Source organism: Lathamus discolor, chromosome 5, assembly GCF_037157495.1.
Source record: "Lathamus discolor isolate bLatDis1 chromosome 5, bLatDis1.hap1, whole genome shotgun sequence".
In the NCBI taxonomy this organism is placed as follows: Eukaryota; Metazoa; Chordata; class Aves; order Psittaciformes; family Psittacidae; genus Lathamus; species Lathamus discolor.
The window spans coordinates 96,716,329-96,738,526 of NC_088888.1; the positions used below are offsets into that span (position 1 = coordinate 96,716,329).

At 43.6% G+C, this 22,198-nt stretch overlaps 1 protein-coding gene and 1 long non-coding RNA gene across 5 annotated transcripts; one reads left to right on the plus strand and one right to left on the minus strand.

The window, feature by feature from the left end:
* Positions 1-399: 399 nt before the first annotated feature.
* On the minus strand, positions 400-4,000 carry LOC136015559 (uncharacterized). Of its 2 annotated transcripts, none has more exons than XR_010613253.1 (3): positions 3,915-4,000; positions 3,764-3,825; positions 400-1,409 (listed from the first exon to the last, which is right to left on the minus strand). It is a non-coding gene; the product is annotated as an uncharacterized LOC136015559 (long non-coding RNA). The 2 variants fall into 2 exon arrangements; XR_010613252.1 differs by having other exon boundaries at positions 3,619-3,825.
* On the plus strand, positions 3,298-21,618 carry ATP6V1C2 (ATPase H+ transporting V1 subunit C2). 3 transcript variants are annotated; one of them, XM_065681623.1, is made up of 13 exons: positions 3,298-3,452; positions 4,321-4,479; positions 5,980-6,047; positions 9,957-10,042; positions 14,716-14,810; positions 15,490-15,581; positions 17,254-17,352; positions 17,955-18,023; positions 18,943-19,035; positions 19,452-19,545; positions 19,843-19,940; positions 20,349-20,478; positions 21,243-21,618. In XM_065681623.1, the coding sequence occupies exons 2-13, from the start codon at positions 4,351-4,353 to the stop codon at positions 21,336-21,338; spliced, it is 1,149 nt and encodes a 382-aa protein (XP_065537695.1). In that variant the 5' UTR covers positions 3,298-3,452; positions 4,321-4,350; the 3' UTR covers positions 21,339-21,618. The 3 variants fall into 3 exon arrangements, with proteins under 3 accessions (XP_065537695.1, XP_065537698.1, XP_065537696.1); XM_065681624.1 differs by lacking the exon at positions 3,298-3,452 and adding an exon at positions 3,479-3,885; XM_065681626.1 differs by lacking the exon at positions 20,349-20,478.
* The last annotated feature ends 580 nt before the right edge of the window (positions 21,619-22,198 follow it).

Sequence of the window (22,198 nt, forward strand, 5' to 3'; positions counted from 1 at the left end):
GGGAGAGCGATGATTACCGAGTTCTACTGTCTCATTACTTAGACAACCACTGGGACCTGAATTGTGCAAGTGAAGCTTTGAAAAGGCATATTGCTTTCGGTATAAATCATAGAATCATAGAATAGTTAGGGTGGGAAAGGACCTTAAGATCATCAAGTTCCAACCCCCGTGCCATGGGCAGGGACACCTCACACTAAACCATGAATCCTTGTTGCATGTAGTAATGATACACGTTTAGATTTTCCATTCAAATTAATATACATGGAGCAGATAGGCACACTGACTACAATAAGCATTAGAAGGGCCCTTTCAGCCAAGAGCAGATCATTTTGCTTGCTTATTCTTTCTGTTTCTAGTGTCAGAATTTGCTGTGTGCGTTACCTGGTCACAGATGTGGTAGTGCAATGTTCTGAAATAACATGGTGATAAGCAACTCGAATGTTGCCTTTACTGATTTTAATGACAGCTAGGCAGTGCTCCTTCAGTACATACATACATACATATGAGTACTAGTTGTCAGGTACACTCACATTGAAACAGCATTTCACATTCAGTATATAAATTCATCAGAAAGGCTCTGCTGCACTTCACAGTACAGAGAGAGCAAAGAACCAATATTCCAGTATTCTTTAACATAATTAAGAAGCAGATACACAGCTAAGGAATTATGATAAAGAAGTAGTTTGCGCACTAATCTTAAAGCTACATAGAATGTTTTCATTTAAATAATATTTTATTATCCATTATCAAGTTATTTAAGAGTTCCTTCATTAAAATATTTTAGACTATGATTTTAAATACCTTGCTACAATAATAATAAAACACATGACTGGGAAATAGGACTTGAAAGATTCTAAGCAGACAGAAAAAAAAAACCCCACATGTTACTAGAAGACTAAACAGGTAATGCACGTGATAGATGTATAAATTGTTTTATAGAGAACTACAGCTCTGTGGTTGCTGTTTTGCAAGCTTAAAACAAGCTTTCCCATTAGTATCAATGTCATCATTTTCTAGGTAATTAATTTTGGTTATCTGTTTGAGAAATTTCCCTTGGGAGATAACTTCAAGCAGGGTATTTCAGTACTCCTAATAGCTGTTTGGAGGCAGAATTTTGCTCCTTAGTGTAACATCTGAGAGATGTCACACTAAGAGAGAGGCAAAGTCACTTAAGGTTCATTTCCTTGATAGATCAAAGGAGGCAGAAAAACACATGATGATCACGAGGGAATTAGACAACTTTGAGATCACATGGCACCGCACACAGGACCAGGAAGGGGAATGGCAGGGGAGACACAAATGGCTGTAGCTGTGCTACCACCAGAGCACGCAGCACACTCTCCATATCCCATGGCATGTGGTTCTGTATGCTGCTTCCCTCCTCCACCTCCACTGCTGCTTCATCCAGCCTGAAAAAAATGTGTCATGGGGGAAAGAAAGATTTAAAAGTCACAGTAGAACCAGAAAATGTGATAATAGAAAACGTTCAATAGGGCATTGTTTAAGCATTAACATCATGAGTCCTTGATAATTTTCTACTAAAACATTAAGTAGCATAATATTTTCCATTTTAATATGAGTAATCAAAGCAAATGAGTCCACATGGAAAAATAAGAAAAGTGACATTGCTGCAATAAAAATATTTAGGAAGGAAATAGTGTATATTGTAGAATCTAGAAATCCAACAATTCTTCAGCTTGGACTTTACCTTATTCACTATAATATCCATGTGTACAGGAGCATCCCCAACAGCCAGCGCCACTGCAGCAAGTAACATTTCTCATGTGTTAACAATAGCATCAGCTAACACAATTCTATATATAAGATACTTATGACAACATAAGATTTCTAAAATTAATCATGCAAAGCATTTCCATGGCTTGAGACTGCAGCAAGGATCCAGTGAGAACTGTACTTGAGATGGGAAAGAACTTCCTTGTTAGGTGATGAGGTTTACTACACCTTTCAGATCACTAATCTGTGGGTAGAAATATATCATGTGCATATCCAAACATCAGCGAATTCTGTTTTCATTATTAAAAAATATCATCTAAGGGAACAAGAAAAAAGGAAGATTTGGCAATAATCGCTATTTATATGACTGTCGTCACACACATCTATGTGTTAGTTATTTTGCATAACTTCTGGAAAGTCCTTTTTTGTGTCCTAGAGGACACTATGGTTGAAAAGAACTATAATAATCACAGTTATGAGCATTGAACGCTAGCCTAGAAAGGAAAAAGAACAAACAAACAAGGCAGGAAAAACTCCCCATAGAATTGTTATTTCAGCTACAAATCTTTTTCTGGAGAGCTTTCAGTAGAGACTCTCCTCCTTCACACATGTATTGCTTTTTTATATCTCACTAAAAATGTGAAAGCAAAGGAAGATTAATCCTTAGCTAATCTAAAGAGTCCATAAATTTAGAGTCTAAGACCATGACTTGCACATTAGCTACCTAAAGCATGATTTAAATGGAACAGTTCAAGTCCAAGACTATGATTCAGGATGTCTTCCATCAGATGCTTCTTCCTAGTGCTGGAGAAGCTTAAACCCATTAGGGGTATTCATTTAATGTTCTTGGAGGTGTCAAGGGCTTTGCTTCTGTGCATGACCAGATCTGCCTGGCACCAGCACCCCAAAATCCTCTCAGTTTAGGACAGATCCTGTGGAAACGCAAGAGCATCCTTCTGTTTAATTTCTTGTGGGGCTTCATTTCCACTTGGTGTGCAGAAACATGGACAAAAATAATGCAGCAGTAGTGAAGAGGTTGCCTTACTGCTGTATGACAGCACAGTGACTGGATCACTTGGGTGGAAAATGAGAACTGGCTGCATGTTCTGGAGAACGTTACTTACTCCACATGACCTGTGAAATACTCCCAGTATCTTAGCCAAGCTTAAAGGCAACAGAAGGCAAACTCACGACTTAGTAAGGACTAAAATCCACAGCTATATTCTACCAAGGAATAAGCATCCAAGGGGGAGGAAGAATTACTACCTTGCAAATGGACTCCTGCACCGCTTGAGTGTTTGTTAAACAAAGCAGGTAAGTCCCAAAAACGAGAGTTTCCTAACAGTTTCTTTATTCCAAAACGTTCAGACTTGCTAAAGGAGATCAGCGTTTAATAAAACCAATGGACTCTGCCTTTTGGGTTTTTTTTTATGAGCGTTTAAAGGACAGCAAAAAGGTGGGAAGCTGCAAGAGATGAGAAGCAGCAGGATTCGGAGCTGTTGGGGGCTGGTCTCACCCGGTGGCCCTGCCCTTTCCGCGCTGAGGCCGAGCTTGCACCCGCTCAGCTCACTTCAGCGTGGATCCAGCGGCTGCCCACCTTCACTCTCCGCCCTGCCCCGCCCCGGCCCAGCCAGCCTCACCGAGCGTGTCCGTGCCGGCCCGCCGGGAGCCGCCGCCACCGGGCTGGTAGCAGCGGGACGGCGCCGGGCAGCGCGCAGGTGAGGCAGCGGGCAGCGGGCAGCGGGCAGAGGGCAGAGCCCCCCCCCGCCACCGGCAGCATTCCCCCGCTCCGGCCCGCCCCGCGCCCCTCGGCGCTGCTCCGGTCCCGGGCATAGCCGGGTGCGCGGGAAGCAGGTGCCGCATCTTCGCTCCTGCCCGTCGCACCTGAGAGCAGAGGGGTGCCAAGTCGCGGGAGAAGGTCCCAGAGCAGCGGGAGATTCCAGCGTGGCTCTGCGGCTCGCTGTCCTGCCCTGATCTCCTCTGTGAACACCGGCGTAGTTGTCCTCCGAGCGTTCTCTGTATTGCCTACCTTGTGCTGATACTGCCTCTGTACACCGCGACCTGCCTTCCTCCGGCTCCTTCCTATCCAGCCTGGGAATTAAAACACATGGGAAAGCAATACTTCATCTTGCTAGCGGCGCCTTTTGCAGCGTATGTGTTCGGCAGAGGTCTTTGCGCACCTTGCTCACTTTTGCGTACCAGTGTCCAAAAATTTGAAAGAATATTTATCAAGCAGAAACAATCATGTTTCGGGTGTTTAGTCAAGTCTCTGAACTCCACAGGGGGGACTGGACATACAGGACGAGGCGAACGGAACAGGCTGGGAGGGAAAAGGGGAGGAGAAAGGTTTGTTTTATTCATTCAGAAACTGGATGTAACCCTGAGAAAGGAGGAACAGCCGCACTCTTTCCGTGACATTCTGGAGAAGGTCATGTTCCATCTCAGCCTGAGACACAGGACTGACTCACTCTCCTGCTGTTTCTGGAAAAAGAATCAGAGATCCATCCTATCCCTTTCTGTTCTTAGGGAAGAGCCTGTTTTGTGTGGGGCTCTTTTTAACCACGAGCCTGTTTTGTGTTTTTACAGTAACCAGGAGTGAAGGGAAAACATTAGATCATGTCGGAGTTCTGGCTAATTTCTGCCCCGGGAGATAAAACAAATCTGCAGGCATGGGAGAGGATGAACACGGTGACATCTAAATCCAACCTGTCCAGCAACAGCAAATTCCATATTCCGGACTTAAAGGTAAACGAGGAATCGGTTTGTGTATGGGCGATCCAGCGTTTTTAACCATGGCCAAATAAATTTGGGTTAAATGTGGGATTTATCAGTTGGGATAATATGCAGAGAGTAGAAGAAGATTGCATTTGGGAATGAGTTGCGGTCAGTCAACTGAAAATTGATCAGAAAGAAAAGAACTCAGTGTCATTGTGACCTTCACGTTGCAAAGATATACATATGAGGAGTGAAAGTGAGATGAGTCAAATAAGTAATCTTCTGTATTCAAGGTGCGATTTGCTCCTGGTTGTGCAAGTCATACAGCATTGTACATCTTGGATGGCTACTGCAAAGGGAGTAGCCAAGTACCTAGAACCATGCCAGTGAGACTACTGACAGAAAACAGTGCTATATGCACATTACTCCTTGGGAAATGGATGTGTGTGTTTGTTCAGCTACATTATCCAGCTTCATATCAGCATATAAATAGGAAGACTATTAATGCATTATTAATATCTTTGGATTATTTAATCTTATTTTATAAGATCTGAACCTTACTTTTATTTCACTTTTGGCTGTGAAAAATCTAAATATACTGCATTAAAGTCAATGGAGCTACACAGCAACTTGGTTCCTTGGGGATTTATCATCACCAATCACTTAACAAAGCTACACTTAGTGCATCCAAAATCTGGCTTTAATCCAAAAAGATTGTTAACAGTTATAACTTGAGCTATTCCAGTTACATAAGGATGCAAGTAAAAGGGGAGCCTGTTCTCAAGTAATAACTGACTGAATTGTCACATGAATGTTTCAGTCTGGGAATCTTGCTTTTTGCATGTGCCCCTGAGATTGATACGATTTTTACCACCTATGGGCCTTACCCAGATTGATGTGAGTCTGTTAATGTTAAAGCCCATTAATATTCTGCTAATTGTTCTATGTAAAATTTGATTCTTCTCCTTCAGCTTGACCCTTCATGATGTCGAGCTGGCAACATTACAAGAGAAGGGTTTAGCAATATACTGCAATACCATAAGCATGGGACTATGACTGTAACAGTCATACAAAAAGCAGATGTCAGTATTGGAGGAAAAGGCTTTATGAGAGTCTTGCTATTTGGTAGTAGCAAAGAATGCAGAGAGAGACTCCCTTTTGAATAAGTGCTCCTTTCCTCATTTCTCTTAGTACGTCTGGTTTGTTTGTATGTGTATGGTGTGCATTTCTAGTCACTATTTTAGCAGGTTGAAGAGTAGAGTATGCAATTCGATGATACAGAAATGAAAACAGGAAGGAAGACACTGATATATGCTCCGGAGACTACACATACTTTTTTCCTTTACTGGAAAAAGCTTTTTATGCCCTAGGTCTCGGTAAAGGAATTGCTACTATTTTCCACCAAGTAAATAAGGTTCTGCCCAACTATTGAATTCACAAGGGCAAACACAAGTTGGTGTCCCTAAGGCTGCCAACAGAAGCCTTAGGCAGACTTGTGCATCTTTCACCTACTTCTTATCTTTTGCACAGGTGGGGACACTGGATGCGCTTGTTGGTCTGTCAGATGAGTTGGGAAAACTTGATAGCTTTGCTGAAAGGTAAAATAGATCTTATTTACTACCTACGAATGAGAAACAGACATTGTTTTTATGGGACAGTATGTCCTTGTGTTCACCTCAGTCTGACTCAGTTCAACCTGAACTACAACTGGACTAAAGTGGATTGACTTTGTTTAACCCTTTTGTTGGTTGTCATGGAGTCATCAGAAAGAATGCTAATTCCTTAAAATTTAGCTGAATTAAGTCTGTGATAGTTTTGTCTGCACAGCAATCTGTTTGAGTGGCAGTGTGAGGGAAGCTGTTTCTCAAAAGGAAACTTATAAGGGTTCTTTTATTTTTATTTTTTTATTATTTATTTATTTATTTTTAAGAATATTTTTAAGAACACCCCATCCATAAACTTAAATTGAGCATTTACAGAATATGAAGCCTTCCTTGATCTTATTTTCCAAGACTAGTTTTGTTGAGCCTTCTTTTCAACCAAATACAGTTCTGCTGTTCTGAATGAAATCTGGACCTCTTCCCTCTTAGACTTTTAAACTTCTTGAAAACCAGAATGTTGACTCTCATTACATCAAACTTATTTACGCAAAGACTCACGTGATCTCATTGTTGCTCATTGCCCAGTTTGCCTTTTGGGCCAAACTGACCTGGGTGTTCAAAGAATAGTATACTACAGCAAGCTGAGAAAATGTCAGGTTGTAAGATACTTCATGGCTCAAAGTAGACTTTGTTGTTGAGGCAATGAAAGTATAAGCTGTTGGGGGTTCTGGGTCTTGATAACAGAGGCATGTTAGTTCTGGGGCTTTTTGCCTTTTTCCCCCAGCTATGAGCGATAAGGATTTGTCTATATATGCTCGATACTTTCATAGATTTTCTCTGGCAGTTGCAAACACACACTGATAGAAACTGCTTACATCTGTGCTAGGCAGTTTGGGTAAAAGTAAGTCTGCTAGAATACATTTCTCCAAAGGATTTTTTACTTTACTGGTGCTATAGCAGGGATGTATTAGGATGATCACATTTGATCCTTCTGGGTTGCATACAACATTGAACTTTTAAGAATACGACTCATATCTTGAATTAGAAGGGACTCGTAAGGATCATCGAGTTCAACTCCCTGCTCCTCAGAGGGCTACCTAAAACTAAACCATTTTTCAGGATTTGTAGCAGGACAGAGCAATTCAATTCATAAAAAATACCAACCCCAAACCCCTTTTCCATTGTGATCCTGCAAAAAACCTGTCACAAATTCTTTATAAGCATGTTCAGGCCTCTGGTTCATACTGCAGAGATTCTTCATGAAGCAGGAATGGGGGCAAATTTGGGGAGAGACAGTGCCATAGTGCCAGTACCTGTTATCTCTGTTCTGATGGAACATGTCTCTACTTAGGGCAGCAGATGGGCAATCAACTGTATGATCTGGGTTTGAGGACTACCAAAAATCACACAGAGCTGGTTTTCAGAAGGGCTTAACTAATCCCCAGCTTTCTGCAGAATTAGGACTTCTGAAAGGCTGACTGTAGGATCTGTGTAAGATCACAAGGGGTAGTTTTAAGTGAAATGTCAGTATGAGCTCCCTAGGCTGTCTGGCTCCTTTAGTTACCTATGTCTTAACTTGACAACATGGTACAGTTCAATGCCACTTTACTCCACAAGTTGTCCCTTTAATGCCAGTAATGACTCTTACTATGCTATAGCCACAAGCAAAGGGGTCAGTGAGGCCCCTGCACTTAACCTGCTGATTTGAGGACTTTTCCTGTTTGTCTCGTTTGCCTATTAGTCTGGGTAACCAAGAAGAATCAAAAGGTTTTAAAAATAAGAAGAATGTGTAGAAAAATAAGAAAAATGCATTAGAGTAATTAACAGAGAATAACCCACACTACTCTGCCGTGTCCCACAAGGACATAAAAAGCATTTTGTGCTAAATAAATGCCCAGGGCTATGAGCCTAAACAGTGATTCGTGGGTTAAAATGCCAAGCGCTCGAATGACATCCAGAGGGCTACAAGCCTGTTCAAATGACTGGAGCATTTATGTTCCTGCTCCTCTGAAAGAGCTACCTGCTAAACTGTTGCTGGATAAACACAGCTGCCCATAAAGCCAGGCAGTGCAAACCTGTCAGCGCTGCCTCCTGCCAGGACAGCAGAGAAGGGGCAGGAGTTTGCAGGATCTATTGTTTCCACATACTTTTATTATTTATTTACGCAGGGAGGCAGAGTGTTTTTCCATGTCACCCTGTGGCAATGTGGAGCTCTCTGAAGCTGACAGTCCCCTCAGTCACCCTTACCCCGGGGGTTCTCCTGGATACTTGGTTGGTGGAACATTCTGCAGCAGCATCAGATTGCAGGGCTTCTGCTCCCTGCAGTATTTTGAAGGCCTAGCTGGTGGCAACTTTTAACCCACAGTTAACACTTAAAGAGTGTTAGGACTTTTTCTTTTTTTTTTTCTATTTTTCATTTTTTAAACTAATGGGATTGCAGCAATTCCAAAAGCAAAATCTGTGAGTCTTCCAAGCCATAATAATAGGCTAAATGGAGTTATTCTCTCCAATTACGGGTTTTTGTTACTACTTCTCAAGGCAGTTTAGCTGAAACCCTTTCCCTTTATAATGCATTATTTGAGGATGATACTTGCTCAAGGTCTCATTTAAGGGCAGAGGTTTAAGGGTTGGATGCAAAAGCTGCTTGCTGATGGATGTCACAGTAGGCGATGGGGCTTCTACAGAGATCTGATTCCTCTCACTCGCCTCAGACATCAGCAGTGCACAGGGTGCGTGTTCTGTCTTTGTGTGGGGAATGTATTGGACGAGTGAATCCCACTTGCATTTCATGGGATGCAAGGCAAGGCACAGAAATTAAGCCAAGACTGGAGAATATTTCTCTGTCCCAGTGTATACATGCATTCTGGCTGTGCTCTGCTGCAGGGACCTAGCCTGGGCAGCTATGACTATCAGGCGCATGAGAGCACATACCTGTCCCACCATTTATACCTGTGGAGAAAGACCAGAGCTAACTGTCTCCCAGCTATCAGGTTAGCCACCAGCTGCACTCCACAGTAATGAAAGCAGTTCAGTCCCCTGGGAAAAGCTGCTGGGTCATACCCTTTTCTTTTGGCTACCTTCTCTGTAATGTCTTTATCCTCCTGCTATACCAGTCTTACCAACTGCGCTGGAGTCCTGTCTTGTTCCAGGTTCCTTGGGCTTCCTGAGCATTGTGAAGGAGCCAAAACCCAGCTGCGTCTGCAAGCTGAAAATTGCAGAAATGCTTGGCAAGGCCACAGCTGATGCAGAAGCTCAGTGTGGACCCTGCACCGTCCCTGCAAGCTGCTCACAGTGAGGGGCTCTGTTCAAATCACTGCTCTGAATCGGGAAGAAGGAGGTTTTGAATGTAATTCTCCCACACCTTAAAGGAGTGTCTTGTCTGCAATGATAAAGAGAGGAAGAGTCCCCTAAAGAAGAAGAAGAAGAAGGAACTTCTCTCTGTCCATCAAGAGAACACTAATTTTCCAGAGTACTTTGTAGGAACCTTATCTCAGCAAGCCTAGGGGTTTATTTAGCATCCCATGGAACAGATATTCAGCCTGTATGTGCCTGCCTATATGCTGCCTCTTGTTCCTCCATCACCTTTGGCACTTTAAACATGGGTTTCTTCCTTTCTGGTTTCTGCTGAGTATCTTGAGGGTACAGAAGACTGAATCTTGATCTTCTGGAAGTTTAGAGCATGGTGGAAATGCTACTGCCTGTGTGTTTGCAGAGATCAGTGTATTTAGAAATAAGGCATTTGGTTCTGCAATATGCCATAGATGGTTTATCTTAATTTGAATTTCGAATTAACCTGCCTTGCTTTAGAAGTGTTTTGTTTGGACATCTCCATGTTTATCAGATCATTGCGGCAACCTTTTTTGTAATCATTTCTTCACTAACAAATCTTCTCTTTTTATACCTCAGCGTAATAAAGAAAATAGCCCAGTACATAGGAGAAGTTATGGAGGACTCAAAAGATAAAGTGCAGGAAAATCTTCTGGCCAATGGAGGTAGGTTCTGTGAATATGAGGTTTTTGTTTGCTTCAGAAAATGAACATGTGGCATTGAAACACGCACACATTAGAAAGGACAACCATCAGCAACATTTTTAAAGAACACATCTTGCTGGCTCCTGTTTATTTCAAAGGTAGCAGAAGCTCTGTCCAGCACCAACTTTGCTTCCAGGGCAGTGTTCGGCACCTAGTACTGAACTGATTCCTAACAGAGCTGAGGAGTGAAGAGGAAAGCAGCAGACATCTTTGTGCACTTCTAAAATGACCTAGCACCTTCTTGTGCCCTCTATGGGCTTGATCTCTTACAGGCAGCTAAATCTCATTTTGTATGGCTGCACAACATCTGTCAGTGGTCTGGCAGCGATTTGCCTTCCCTCCTACAGTGCTGGGATAGGTCATGTTGTTAACTGTGGATTTCTGACATCACAGCTGGGTGTGGGGCAGCAGCTCCAAAAGATGGAGCCAGGGCTGCACTCACAAGGTTGTGCTAGGGGCTGGCAGGACATACAGGTGCTACTCCTCTTAGGAGGAAATGCCCTCCAGTGTAGTCCTGCCCTTGCTGCCTGCAGTAGTGTGGCGGAGAAGAGCAGGCAGTGACAGCAGGGGCATTTCTGTCATGCCAAAGGACTGTGGGAGCCTATTACCTTCCAGTATGCCCCCCTACATCATCTCTAAGTAGTCAATGCAGTGTTTTTATAACCTCCATGAAGTAATTTTCCCTGCTTCTTATCTAGTATGGTATTCGAGGCCATAAAGGGAGCCTGTGTCACGGACAAAATTAACATTGAGAAACTGACAGTTGCTAGACCTCCCCACACTTAATTAGACCCTGAGTGTGTTTCAGATTAAATTCCTCCCCAGCTATCCTGGAAAAGTACAAAATTGGATTTGTTACAGATGCTAATAACAGGCCTGTAGAGTGATGCTTTTACATGAACTAAGAATGCGCACTCCATCTCCCTTTGACTGTCTGCAGTGTTGTACTTTAGACCTGTATGAGTAAATGATGGGGAGGAAGTTCTGTTAGAAATGTCCTCCTTGTATGACATAAGACTGACATTTGATGAGTCAACTCTTTGCCAAATATGATAATCCCACTTACTGTGTTTCAGGACTAAAGGATAAAATGAAATGTCTCAAAAGTATGTTGAGGATTGGTGATTGCAGTGTTGTTACAAGCATGCATCTGTGTGTACTAGTGCTAGAGAAAAGTCTTGGTCTGGTTGTAGAGATACAGTGATCAGGTTACGATGGATTTCTCAAGTAACAACCTCGTAGCTTGATCACGATATCCCTATGACTTGAGAAACAACAGGTTTCGCTTATTTCCCTTGTTTCCTCTTTTTACACCAGTTTCTTTCCCTATTAACTCTGCATGTGTTGTAATAGAAGGATGTGAAAATTATTTGTATGTGTTACTAATTTCTGTATTCTATCTGGATTTGGTCATTCAAACAACTCATACTAAACTGAGCCATGAACCTTTCCAAGATTATCTATTATTACTATTATCTTAAAAAATTAAGTGAACTTTATTATATGGGGACTCCTCTAAAATACTCCAGTGTCATTCTTTATAAACAACAGCAACTTTGCTATACGAATTCTTCCTTCTCCCCTTTCTGGTCAGCAAAAGGACCCTAAAGTTGAAGACTTCCTCAAGGTCATGAAATCAGAAACAGAACTATAAGACATGACTTCATGCTGCATGGTCCTGGTTCAGACTATTACACTGTTCCAACTCAGACTTTGGTTTAAGTCACCCTATACAAGTTTTCTGATTTTAGCTCAGTTGCATGTAATCCTGACAGCAGTTTGGTCCAGGGACCGATGAAGATGGTGGCTGTGTGTCTAGCAATGGTTTGGTTAGATTTGTGTGAAGAAAAATACAAAGTCCTAGAAAATACAGCACTTTAAGTGAACACATCCCCTACTTCCCAGTGGGCAACAGTCAGAAGCAGCCATGTGGAGATGTCTCTCTTTTGTGTGTTTGTGTAATAAAGGGAATTTTAGTATATCACCACAGCAGGAAATGCTTTCTTGCCCATGACAATAAAAAATGTGAAATGTAGGTAAAGCTTTTCTTCAAAGATTTGGATCAAATTCTCTTCCGTTTATAGTAATGTTAAACCCAAAGGAGTTTTAAGATTTGGTAAGTGGTGAAATAACTCTGTTCTTTACAATGAGCTCAAAACAAAGCGAAATGGGAAGCATAACAATTTTGAATAATTGTTTTGAAGGGAATGTGTTTAACATTGCCTCTTAGAGCTGGGTGAGTAAATTAGACTTACCAGAGATTTGTGCTGTAGGGTTCCTGGGAAGCTGTGGAGGCATTGCATCAAGTAGGAAGCATCTTCCCTGTATGGGTAACTATGTGAAAGCTTCTAGGAGTGACTTGACAGGTTCCGTACGTGACTGGTGTCATTCCAGGAGCATCAGAGTGCTTGGACTGCATGGCATTTTAAGCTCAGCTCTGCCAGTGTGTTCACAGAGGTTTGTGCCATCCCCAAGATGAGCCTGCTGAACTGAACTGCACCAGAGCTAGCACACTGCTGGGGAGTAAACTTGTGAAGCGGGCTGAGAACTCATGCTTAACTGCCTAACATTTAAATTCTGCTGAGATTCAAGGAATGCAAGGATAGAAAGGGCATGTGTAGGTCTTCAAGGAACTTTCATATCTCCTCAGCTATAAATAGGTCAGTGTCTGTCTTTAAAGAGCCTGCGAATACACCGTTCCTACGCTCAGCCCAGTAATACCATGCTCTTCGCAGTTTTCATTCTTATCCAATTCAGCAAAGCCTAAGCAAGAAAGCCTGGAAGAGAGGCAGCAAGATGAAATCCTTGTGTCACCTACCCTGTGCTGGAAATGTTCTGTGAACTCTGTGGCTCAAGTATTTTTTTACCTCCCTGCCTTTTGCCCAGAGACCATGAGTAAGCCCTACCAGCGAACCACATGCACAGGAGCTTTGTGATAGCTCTTCCTACCTGCAGCAGTCATGCCCCTTCCCACACCCTCCCTCTGCAGGAGAAATTGCCTATTCCCAATCACATATTAACAGGGAGGGCTGGATCTTTGCCTTATGACTCCTGTCACCTCCCTACCCCTTGATGTGGCTGAGGTTTACTCAGCTGTAGTTTTAGAAAGAGGGGGAGAGCACTATCATACCAGTAGTCTCTGCCTCCCAGGCAGTTTATCCCTTGCTAAGAAGCCTGTTTCCTTCTAGCATAAGACTTTCCATGCTTTGGAAATCTAATAGGGTAAACTGACTCTGTTGTGGGGTGAGAGAAGCCTATGGAAAGGATAGTGCTCTCCTGCCAAGGGTATTCAGTATCACAAGACAGGGTAGTACCCTCAGCCTTTCAGTATGGCTGTTACACAACTTTTCACACTCCTCATGCATCTTGGTTCATAAAGTTTTCCCCACACCCTTGAAATCCATCCCACAAGAAACTGCTCAAACCTTGATGTGGGACTAAATTAACTCTGGACAAGGCAGCAAAGAGCACTGAGCCTCAGCATGCCCTTCGTTTTACTTGGTGCCTTAAGCTTGTTTTGTTCCCCATTTCCCCAGAGCATTCTCCATGTTTGCCCTCCTGGTCTGGAAGGAAGCCCACCCTACAGGTGACATTTCCTCTGGCCTCTCTGCCTTACTCTGGACTCTGTAACCTGCCCCTTTGCTTGTTGTGGCAGGATGTGTGGCTTTATCCCATCCCATAAAGCTGACCAAGAACACTATGTAGGGGTGTGTTTGGCATCCCAAAGACTCTCAGGACTCAGGTAAAGAGCTCTCTGATTTCATGAGCTGCTAGAGGAGAATTCCTTATTTGGTACCATAATGTACCAAGCCTTAATATTTTCTCACGTTAAAGAAGCTCGGTGTTCAAAGTGAAACACCATGATCCTCTTCTGGGAGCTGGGTGTCATATGTGTCATTTCCCCTCAATTCTGGGAAGAAGCCATGGCACCCAGGGTCTGAGGGTGCCTTGTTTTGGGGGACTGCATGCGCAGGGCCTTGCTGTGAGTTTCTGTTGTTGGATGTTGTGACTGGATTTATCCATTCAGAGAAATACTGTACAGCTTTGTGTGAGATGGTGAGCTGTGTGTGCAAAACTGATGAGGAATTTGTCACACCTGAATTTGATTTCTAGCGAGTGCTTGACTGCATCACACAGAAGTGGCATCAGCTACGCACTTAATACCATTGATTGAACTCTCACCAACCTGGAGTATTACTGCTGGTCTTGGGCACAAAGTATTTTTCTGATAGCCCTTGCCAGGATTAAATTCAGGCATATTGCAATAATCTAGATTGAGGTTACATGAAGCTGTTTCTCCTGTGAAGAAGAATGGCTGCACATTGCTGTGTCTTGCTGACACAACCAATTCTACAGTAACGCTTGTTCTCTACTGTTAGGTGTGATGCAGAAAAAAATTCTGGTTCAACTTCTAAGTTCGGGGATGTTTGGAAAGATTATTAGATCTGATGTATGATCTGTGCAGATTTGATCTGGATCAAATTTATGTGAGGACTCAGTGGTGGGCTTCTGGCTCACTCCCATCTATGATGTTAATCAAAGCTGTGCTTAGGCTATAGCTGGGGACTGCTACCCAAACTTTGATCTGCCATCTGGTAAGCGATCTGCTTTCATGCATCTCTTTGCATTTGCAGTTGACCTAATTAGCTACCTGACACGGTTTGAGTGGGACATGGCCAAATACCCCATAAAGCAGCCACTGAAGAATATATCAGAAGCATTAGCAAAGGTAAATTGTACTCCAGTTTTTAAGAAGATATCAGCATGGGCAAACATGTCTTTTGACAGTTTCTGGTCCCTCCTCTCAGGGCAATCAGTGAGAGCTTTGCCTTTGGTTTGGGCAGGAACAGGCTCAGAAGCCTGCACTGAACCAGTTGATATTATTGTAATTTATACTGTAATAATAATGGTACATATATTTACACCTATCTGATCTGTAAGCATATGGCACTTTATCAGATTTACTAGAGTACATTGACACACTTTCTGCACTTTAATCCCCTCTGTTATAACATTTCATTGTTTTTATCTACTGCCATGTTATTCTCCATTTTGGAGTTCTTTTGTGAGATTGTTGGCCTGGCATTAAATCAGACATGCTGTAGGCTGATTGAATGATTTACATTGTCAGTCTGTTCACAAAGGAGTGATGTGTTGTTCAATATAGGTAAGAAATGAAACCGTGAACTTGCTCCTTAGGTACAGCTGTAGCACAGCTAACTGAACCCTGCTTTCTGCAGAGGGCTTTGCCACGGGTGACCTCTGACACCAGCTCCCCCTTGGCCACAGTGAGGCAGGTTTATGGGGGCTGACAGCCATGTCCTTGTGTTAAAGTGCAGAGGGAGCAGGAGGGGGCAAGGACAATGCCTTGAGCACTGAATTGACTCATTCTCTTTACTTTGTTTTAGCAAGTGACACAGATAGAAGCAGACCTAAAGACCCGATCAGCTGCATACAACAACATTAAAGGAAATTTGCAGAGCCTGGAGAAAAAAACGGTGTAAGTACAGCACATGGTGTTTGCATCTGGAATACTGCACATCTGAACTGAGGACAGTGCATGCTCACACCCACTTCTGTGCAATGGACCATGTGTGTGCTGGTGGGAGCAGTTCTTCGTCCTGCTTGTTCCTATCCCTCACCAGCAGCACACACACATTTTATTTTGTTTCATTCTGTCGGTCCAGGCAATGCCCTATCAGGGCTTCCCAAATGCTCTCTCTCCTGTCTTCAAGTGTTTATGGTCTTTACCTATGGCAGTGCTGATACCTGGATTTTTTTTTTTCAGGGTATCACTAGGGAGAATAGTAAATTCCAGGAAGTAGTAAATTTAAAGCAATTTAGATGATGCTGAGCAAGCGCTTGCCCAGCACATGCTCATATCTGCCACTGCTTTCTACTCTGGTTCCTTGGACACAGGTCCTCACCTTCCTGGCACTGCAGGAACTGCTGTCCTTTATGGAGACCTGCTCAACATGGGACTGCAGCGCCCATAAGGGTCAGCAGAGCCATATCACAGTTACATCTTCTCTCTCTGCTGAGTTCCCGTGTCCATGCCTCACCACCACCAGCACGCACCACTGGCCTGTGCTTCCAGCTTGGTATAGACAGTGTTAGACATGTTTGTCTCAGACTGCATCCATGTGGTTAACCATGAGTGGGAGGTACAAGGGGACATTAACTCCCATTTCTCTTTTCTGGCTCATTCATATTTCCAGTCCACTCCTGCAGCATCTCTCCAGCTTCCACATCAGCTTTAAGCTCCTGTAGATAGACAGAAGCCCTGCGTGGGGAACATGAGCAGTGATGAACAGAGACCTTGTGGTCCAGGCCTATCTTCCTCTCACCACCCCACCCAGCTTTAAATGCTGACATCTCTGGCATCTCCCAGTGCCAGCTAGCTTGGGCTGAACATCTAATAAGATGTTACGGGCTAGTTAATTAATGTTTAGATTGGCACAGCAAACCTCAAACCAAAACCTACTGGGTTTGGTCCTTCTTCACTTCTCATGGCTGCCCTCCCTGGCACTGGGAAGGAGTGCCTGCCAGCCACGCCTGGCCAGCCCCAGCCACCGACATGTCCTAGGTATGCAGCACTGGTAGGACTTCATGTGATCGGGTGGGCTTAGGCTGTGAAGAGACCCCCTCCTGCAGGTCCCACCTTGCATGAGACCACTGCTCCCTCTGTCCTTCACCTTGAGGGAAGTATCTCTGCATGCTTGTCCACAGCAGTGCAGGTTTGCCAGGGTTTGATGGCTTAGGTCCATTGCTTACTCTGACTGAAGCATGGTCACACAGGGAAAGAAGGTGGCTCCTGTGAGATGCAGCAGTAACTAGGAGTGGACCCGTAACTTCAGATGTGCACTTCCCAAGCAACTGCAGCGTTACTGTAGAAACAATAGTAGCAGAATAGTGTCATTTTACCTAAAGCGCATAAACTAGCTTAGTGCTAGTCACCAATATTCTGTCATTAGTGTTAGTTGCCTTTTTTTAGTTGCAATAAAAATAACTAAATGGCCATTTTAGAAGTGTAGACATGTCCTTTAGCCACTTTCTTCCTGGCCTTCTTCAACCCTGGTATATGCTATTAGCAACTATGCCCACAGCTCAGTGCCTCCAGTATGCTGCTGCTGGGCTCCTGCTAGTGTTATTTTTTGTCTTCTTCACCATAGGGGAAATCTGCTGACTCGGACCCTAGCAGACATTGTGCATAAAGAAGACTTTGTTCTGAACTCTGAGTATCTTATCACGCTGCTCGTCGTGGTACCAAAGTAAGGCAATAGTGAGCTCACGTGCTCATGTGGCGCTGAGTTTCAGGCCAAAGCACCGGATCCAGGCGATAATGGATCAGGTTGAGGCAGGTCATCAGCACTCTGGCTGGGGCATAGGTAGAGCTGTTAGCAAAGGGGAAAGAATGGTTTCTGCCAAGGTAGTGCTGGCACAAAAGGAAGAGGCAAAGATGTCTCCAAACTCACAGCAGGACAGAATTGGGATGTAGGTGTTTAATGGTTACACAGTGGGTTCTCAAGCAGCCTCCTGGTAGGAGGCTTGTGCAGGGGTCCTGGAGCAAAGGATGTTGTGTGGCAGCCTGGAAGTAAGCTACATTCTTCCCACCATCAGCTTCCTGCTTTGGGCCCTTCCTCATGCCAAGAGCCAAAGTGACAACTGGGGGTGCAGCGCAGAAGGAAGTATCTCTCTAGTTCATGACTAGGAGAGGAAAGGATAGGAGAGGCTTAATGTATCTTGATCACATAACCCAGCATGAAGAGCTCCAACACTTCTAAGACATTAGCTTAATTAACTTTATTTATCAACACCTTTGCTTCCATAATATAGTATGTGTTTTCTGTGCTTTGTTTTGTGTTGCTCAAAGGTCAAGCTATGTACAGTGGCAGAAGACCTATGAATCCCTCTCTGATATGGTAGTACCTCGCTCCACCAAGTAAGTGAAATTCCAAGTAACAGTCCCTGTTGGTTTCAGAAATCTCTGCCTTATTTCAGCCCCTCACATTGCTGGATCCTGGAAGGAATCATTTGTCTGATGCAAGGGCTCCGTTTGAACACAGAGATTTACCCAGTCTCATTCTCAACTGGAATCAGAAATTACTCTGTTGAAGTGAAGTGCAGATGAAAGAAAAAAAATCATCCATGTTTTGTTTACAATAGCTTATTGTTCCCTTTTCCCGTTATCTCGTTCTTTCCACTTTCAACCAGGGCCTTTTCTTTTTGTGTAGAATTGCCAAACAATTTGTTACAGTAATCCAGGCATAATTCAGACACGTGCAATCACATACAACCTTATGGAAAGTACTTTTTACAAAGATCAAACACTATCTTTGCATCTTTAATTGCTTCCTGCTGCAGAACAGGATAATTCAGTGTACTGTCATTTGCGTAAACTTATCCTTTCACCTGGAGTAAACAATCCTTCCTGGGAATTAAATATTCCACTGCTCAGCTCACACAGACCGTGAGGTCCAATCCAGGGAACAAGCGACAGTGCTGTTATCTGAAATGGAAGAAGCGCGAAGCACAGAGAAAGAAGAAAGGTGTTTGTTACTGCCCGTCTCAAAAGTGCAAATGCATGGGAAGTGGGGAATGTTACCAGGAAGCACAGAAAAATCAGGCAGGCAGAATGTGTGTGTTCTGCGATGGGTTCAGGAACTTTACTCATGGGAGTTTTATGTTGGAGGTGGTGTGGCCAGTGCTAATGAAGTTTTTGTTTGTTATTTTGTTCAGAGCAGTTCTTGAAAAGCAGGGTGGTGGTCAGCAGCATAAATGAAAAGAACTGTGAAATAGGAAGGTAAAGAGGCACGGGGGATTTGCTGTGTCAAATCACAACAGTGATTTCCCTCCTGCAGAATGATTGCTGAGGATGCAGAGGGAGGACTTTTCACTGTGACCCTATTTAGAAAAGTGATGGATGACTTCAAGGCCAAAGCCAGGGAAAACAGGTAAGAAGCACTGATTGCTAGGCCGGGTGGGCTGCAGCAGACCGGTGGTGAGGATAAGGGGAAGCTTGTTCTGTGTGCAGTTTACTGAATCCACCACTGGGTTTGGGACTTGTTTACTGGTTGGGCTGCTCTGGCCCTAAAGCCGTGGAGAAGGCAGGGTGGGAAGGAGCTGTGGTAGCAGAATCACTGACTCTGTTCTTTAAGTACCAAACTACAGATCCTGGAATTGTCCTTCCTGCTCTCATGCTAAGACAGCAGGAAGCTTCCTTTCTTGGGGTGACTTCAACTCCCACCCTCCACACACTTTAACTGGTTAAATGGCTAGCAACTTTGAAACACCCTGTACCTGCTTTTCTAGGTGAGCGTGCATATTGCTTGGACTATGGCTCGTGAGAGCAAATGTCATTTGATTACAGGTTCATGGTTCGAGAATTTTATTTTGATGAGAAGGAACTGAAATGTGAAAAGGAAGAGCTGATGAAATTAGCTTCTGATAAGAAACAACAATATGTAAGTAGCACGTCAACTTGGTAGCCCATGTAACGACATCCTTTGCTACTGGCATGCCTAAGCAACCCACTCAGAAATGGCTTTATAGTTCTGGCAGTCTCTGGGAGCTCCATTTAGCCCATATGACTGAGGCAGAGGACAGAGGCTTTCCCCGAGGTCACCCAGGTTCTAATAAACTGGAAACCACTAACAAGCTGCCTGACAATCTCACTAGCATGTGATGGTTGAAGTGGGGTTAGCTATGGAGTTGCTTCACAGAGCAAAGGGATCACAACGCTGTTGTATCTGTTCTCATAGGGCCCACTGCTGCGCTGGCTGAAAGTGAACTTCAGCGAAGCATTTGTAGCCTGGATCCATGTGAAAGCCTTGAGGGTTTTTGTTGAATCTGTCCTGAGGTAAGCAGGGAAACAGCCAGTGCTGGCAGACATTCCTGCAGAAGTCAAAACATAACAGCTCTCTTCCTGGGGTAGGTCTTTGTGGGAGGGAACATCCCTTACACACCTTGCGCCAGGGGCTCATCACAGGAGACAACGGAGATGATCACAAAAATGGTGACATTCAAAGCTGATGAAAAACGGTTCTGTGGGGGCACTTTCAAGGAAGGGAAAACCAGAAAGACACTGTTTAGTTGAGGTTTGGCATCAAAAAGGAAATGCTTTCAGGTAAAGAGGCAACACACCACCACTGAGGTTGTTTCTGCAGTGAAACATCAGCTAGCATGCCAGGAGGCAGAGGGAGAAGGGAAGGAGCAGAAAGGTGTGCCTCTGCCCAAGAGGTGATCACGTATGTTGATGTGTTCCAAGGTATGGCCTCCCCGTGAATTTCCAAGCAATGCTGCTGCAGCCAAACAGGAAGTCTGTAAAACGGCTGAGAGATGTCCTGAATGTGGTCTTCAAACACCTGGATGAAGTTGCAGCAGCAAGTATAATGGATGTATGTATCTGGACTGCAAGTGCACATGCTGTAGCTTGTGCCAGCTTAGCCAGATGAATACTTCCGTTGCCTGGGGGCTAAGGCACACATCTCCACACACCCTGCAGTGCTGCTGGATGCAGCTCTAATCCCTGGTGGTTACAGATTAGATTACGGTAACAGGCTCAGATTACAATGAAAATGCATAGATTGCTTACATTTTCTGTTGAAGCATCTGATGCTTATAGCCACTGGACTGAAACAGATCTGCTTAATTATGTTCAGATCAACACAAGCAAGAAAATTAATCCAGAAGCAAATGCTGGGGCTGTGACACCTCTAGCCCCTGAAAAAGGCTGTTACTGACCAAATACCTCAGTTTAAACCTTCAGCAGCACTCACCTTCTCCCTTCCATAACTTGATTGTACAGTCAATTCAGGATAAACCACTAGGCATTAGAACAGCCTAAAACCAGCAAGTGCGGGATTCGCAGTGCAGGAAGGGAGGAGAAAGAACCGAGTTGGTCTAGAGCTGAAGCACACAAGAGTGCTACTACACATGCTCATAAAGCTGCAACCAAGCCTGACTTCTCAATGCTAACCTTCATTAGGCAGCCCAAAACCACCAAGCAACCCCCAGATTCTCAGTGGCAAATTCCCCCCTTTTAGCACAGCAAATGTAAAACTCCATTCCACCTGTGGAAAGGGGCATAAAAGCAAACCATTGTTGCTTGGAACTGTGCAAGCTTGTTTCTGCTGCTAAATCACATTGCTTCCTTTTGCAGCCTGGCATGGACATCCCTGGTCTACAACTGAGTAACCAAGAATACTATCCTTATGTCTACTTTAAAGTGGACCTCAGTCTTCTTGACAGCAGCTAAAGAAAAATGGCTCAAGCTTCATCTATTAATTTTCAACCCTAATGTTGCCGTAAACCAGTCTTTAGCTCCTGAAATTCAAATGCAGATGCTGTAGCAGGATAATTACACAAGATCTTCCCCCCTTTTGCAGTAATTCCTACAGTGACTTCAATATGAGTATCTCATACTTTTACAAAAACATATTTCAGAGGCAGGAGGTACTATAGTAGTATTTATTATTTTTGGTAAGTTACAAACATGGAGTATCTACTGGACTTGAAATAAAGCAATTTAAAAAGTGTGGTGGCTAATGGATCTACCAGGTGTATACAAGTCCTGATCTAAGAAAGCAAACTTAAAAAAAAAACCCAAAAAACCCAAACAGAAAACCTAAAAAGCATCAGAGCAAACCTCAAAGTTTAATTTTTTCAAAAATAAAAGCTTAAGAAGGATCCTCAGAATTGCTGCGGAACTTACTGTAGAATGACCTCTAGTCCCAAGTACTCCTTGGTTTAGTTTTTGCCAGAACCTTTTAGGTAGAACTCATGCTGGGATGGCTTAGAGTTGAGCACGTTCCCTGCACCAAATCCCAAAAATTACTGCTGGTCACCGGTGAGTCTTACACTGCCTTTCATCAGGAGGGAGCTCTCCTTACAGGGCTATCTCTTACAGACACTACACAATAAATATTCACATTAAATTATTTCCTTGAAAGGAGGGTAAACTTTCAGTTCTTTCATTCCTTACTTAGAAACAATTCCATAATTCTGAACTGATCGTATGAAGGTCACTTCACTGGACACAAGACATGGAGAGCAACAAAATATAATAGTATTTGTATTTAAAAAGCAGCAGCAACCATTGCCACGCCCAGTCCTGAT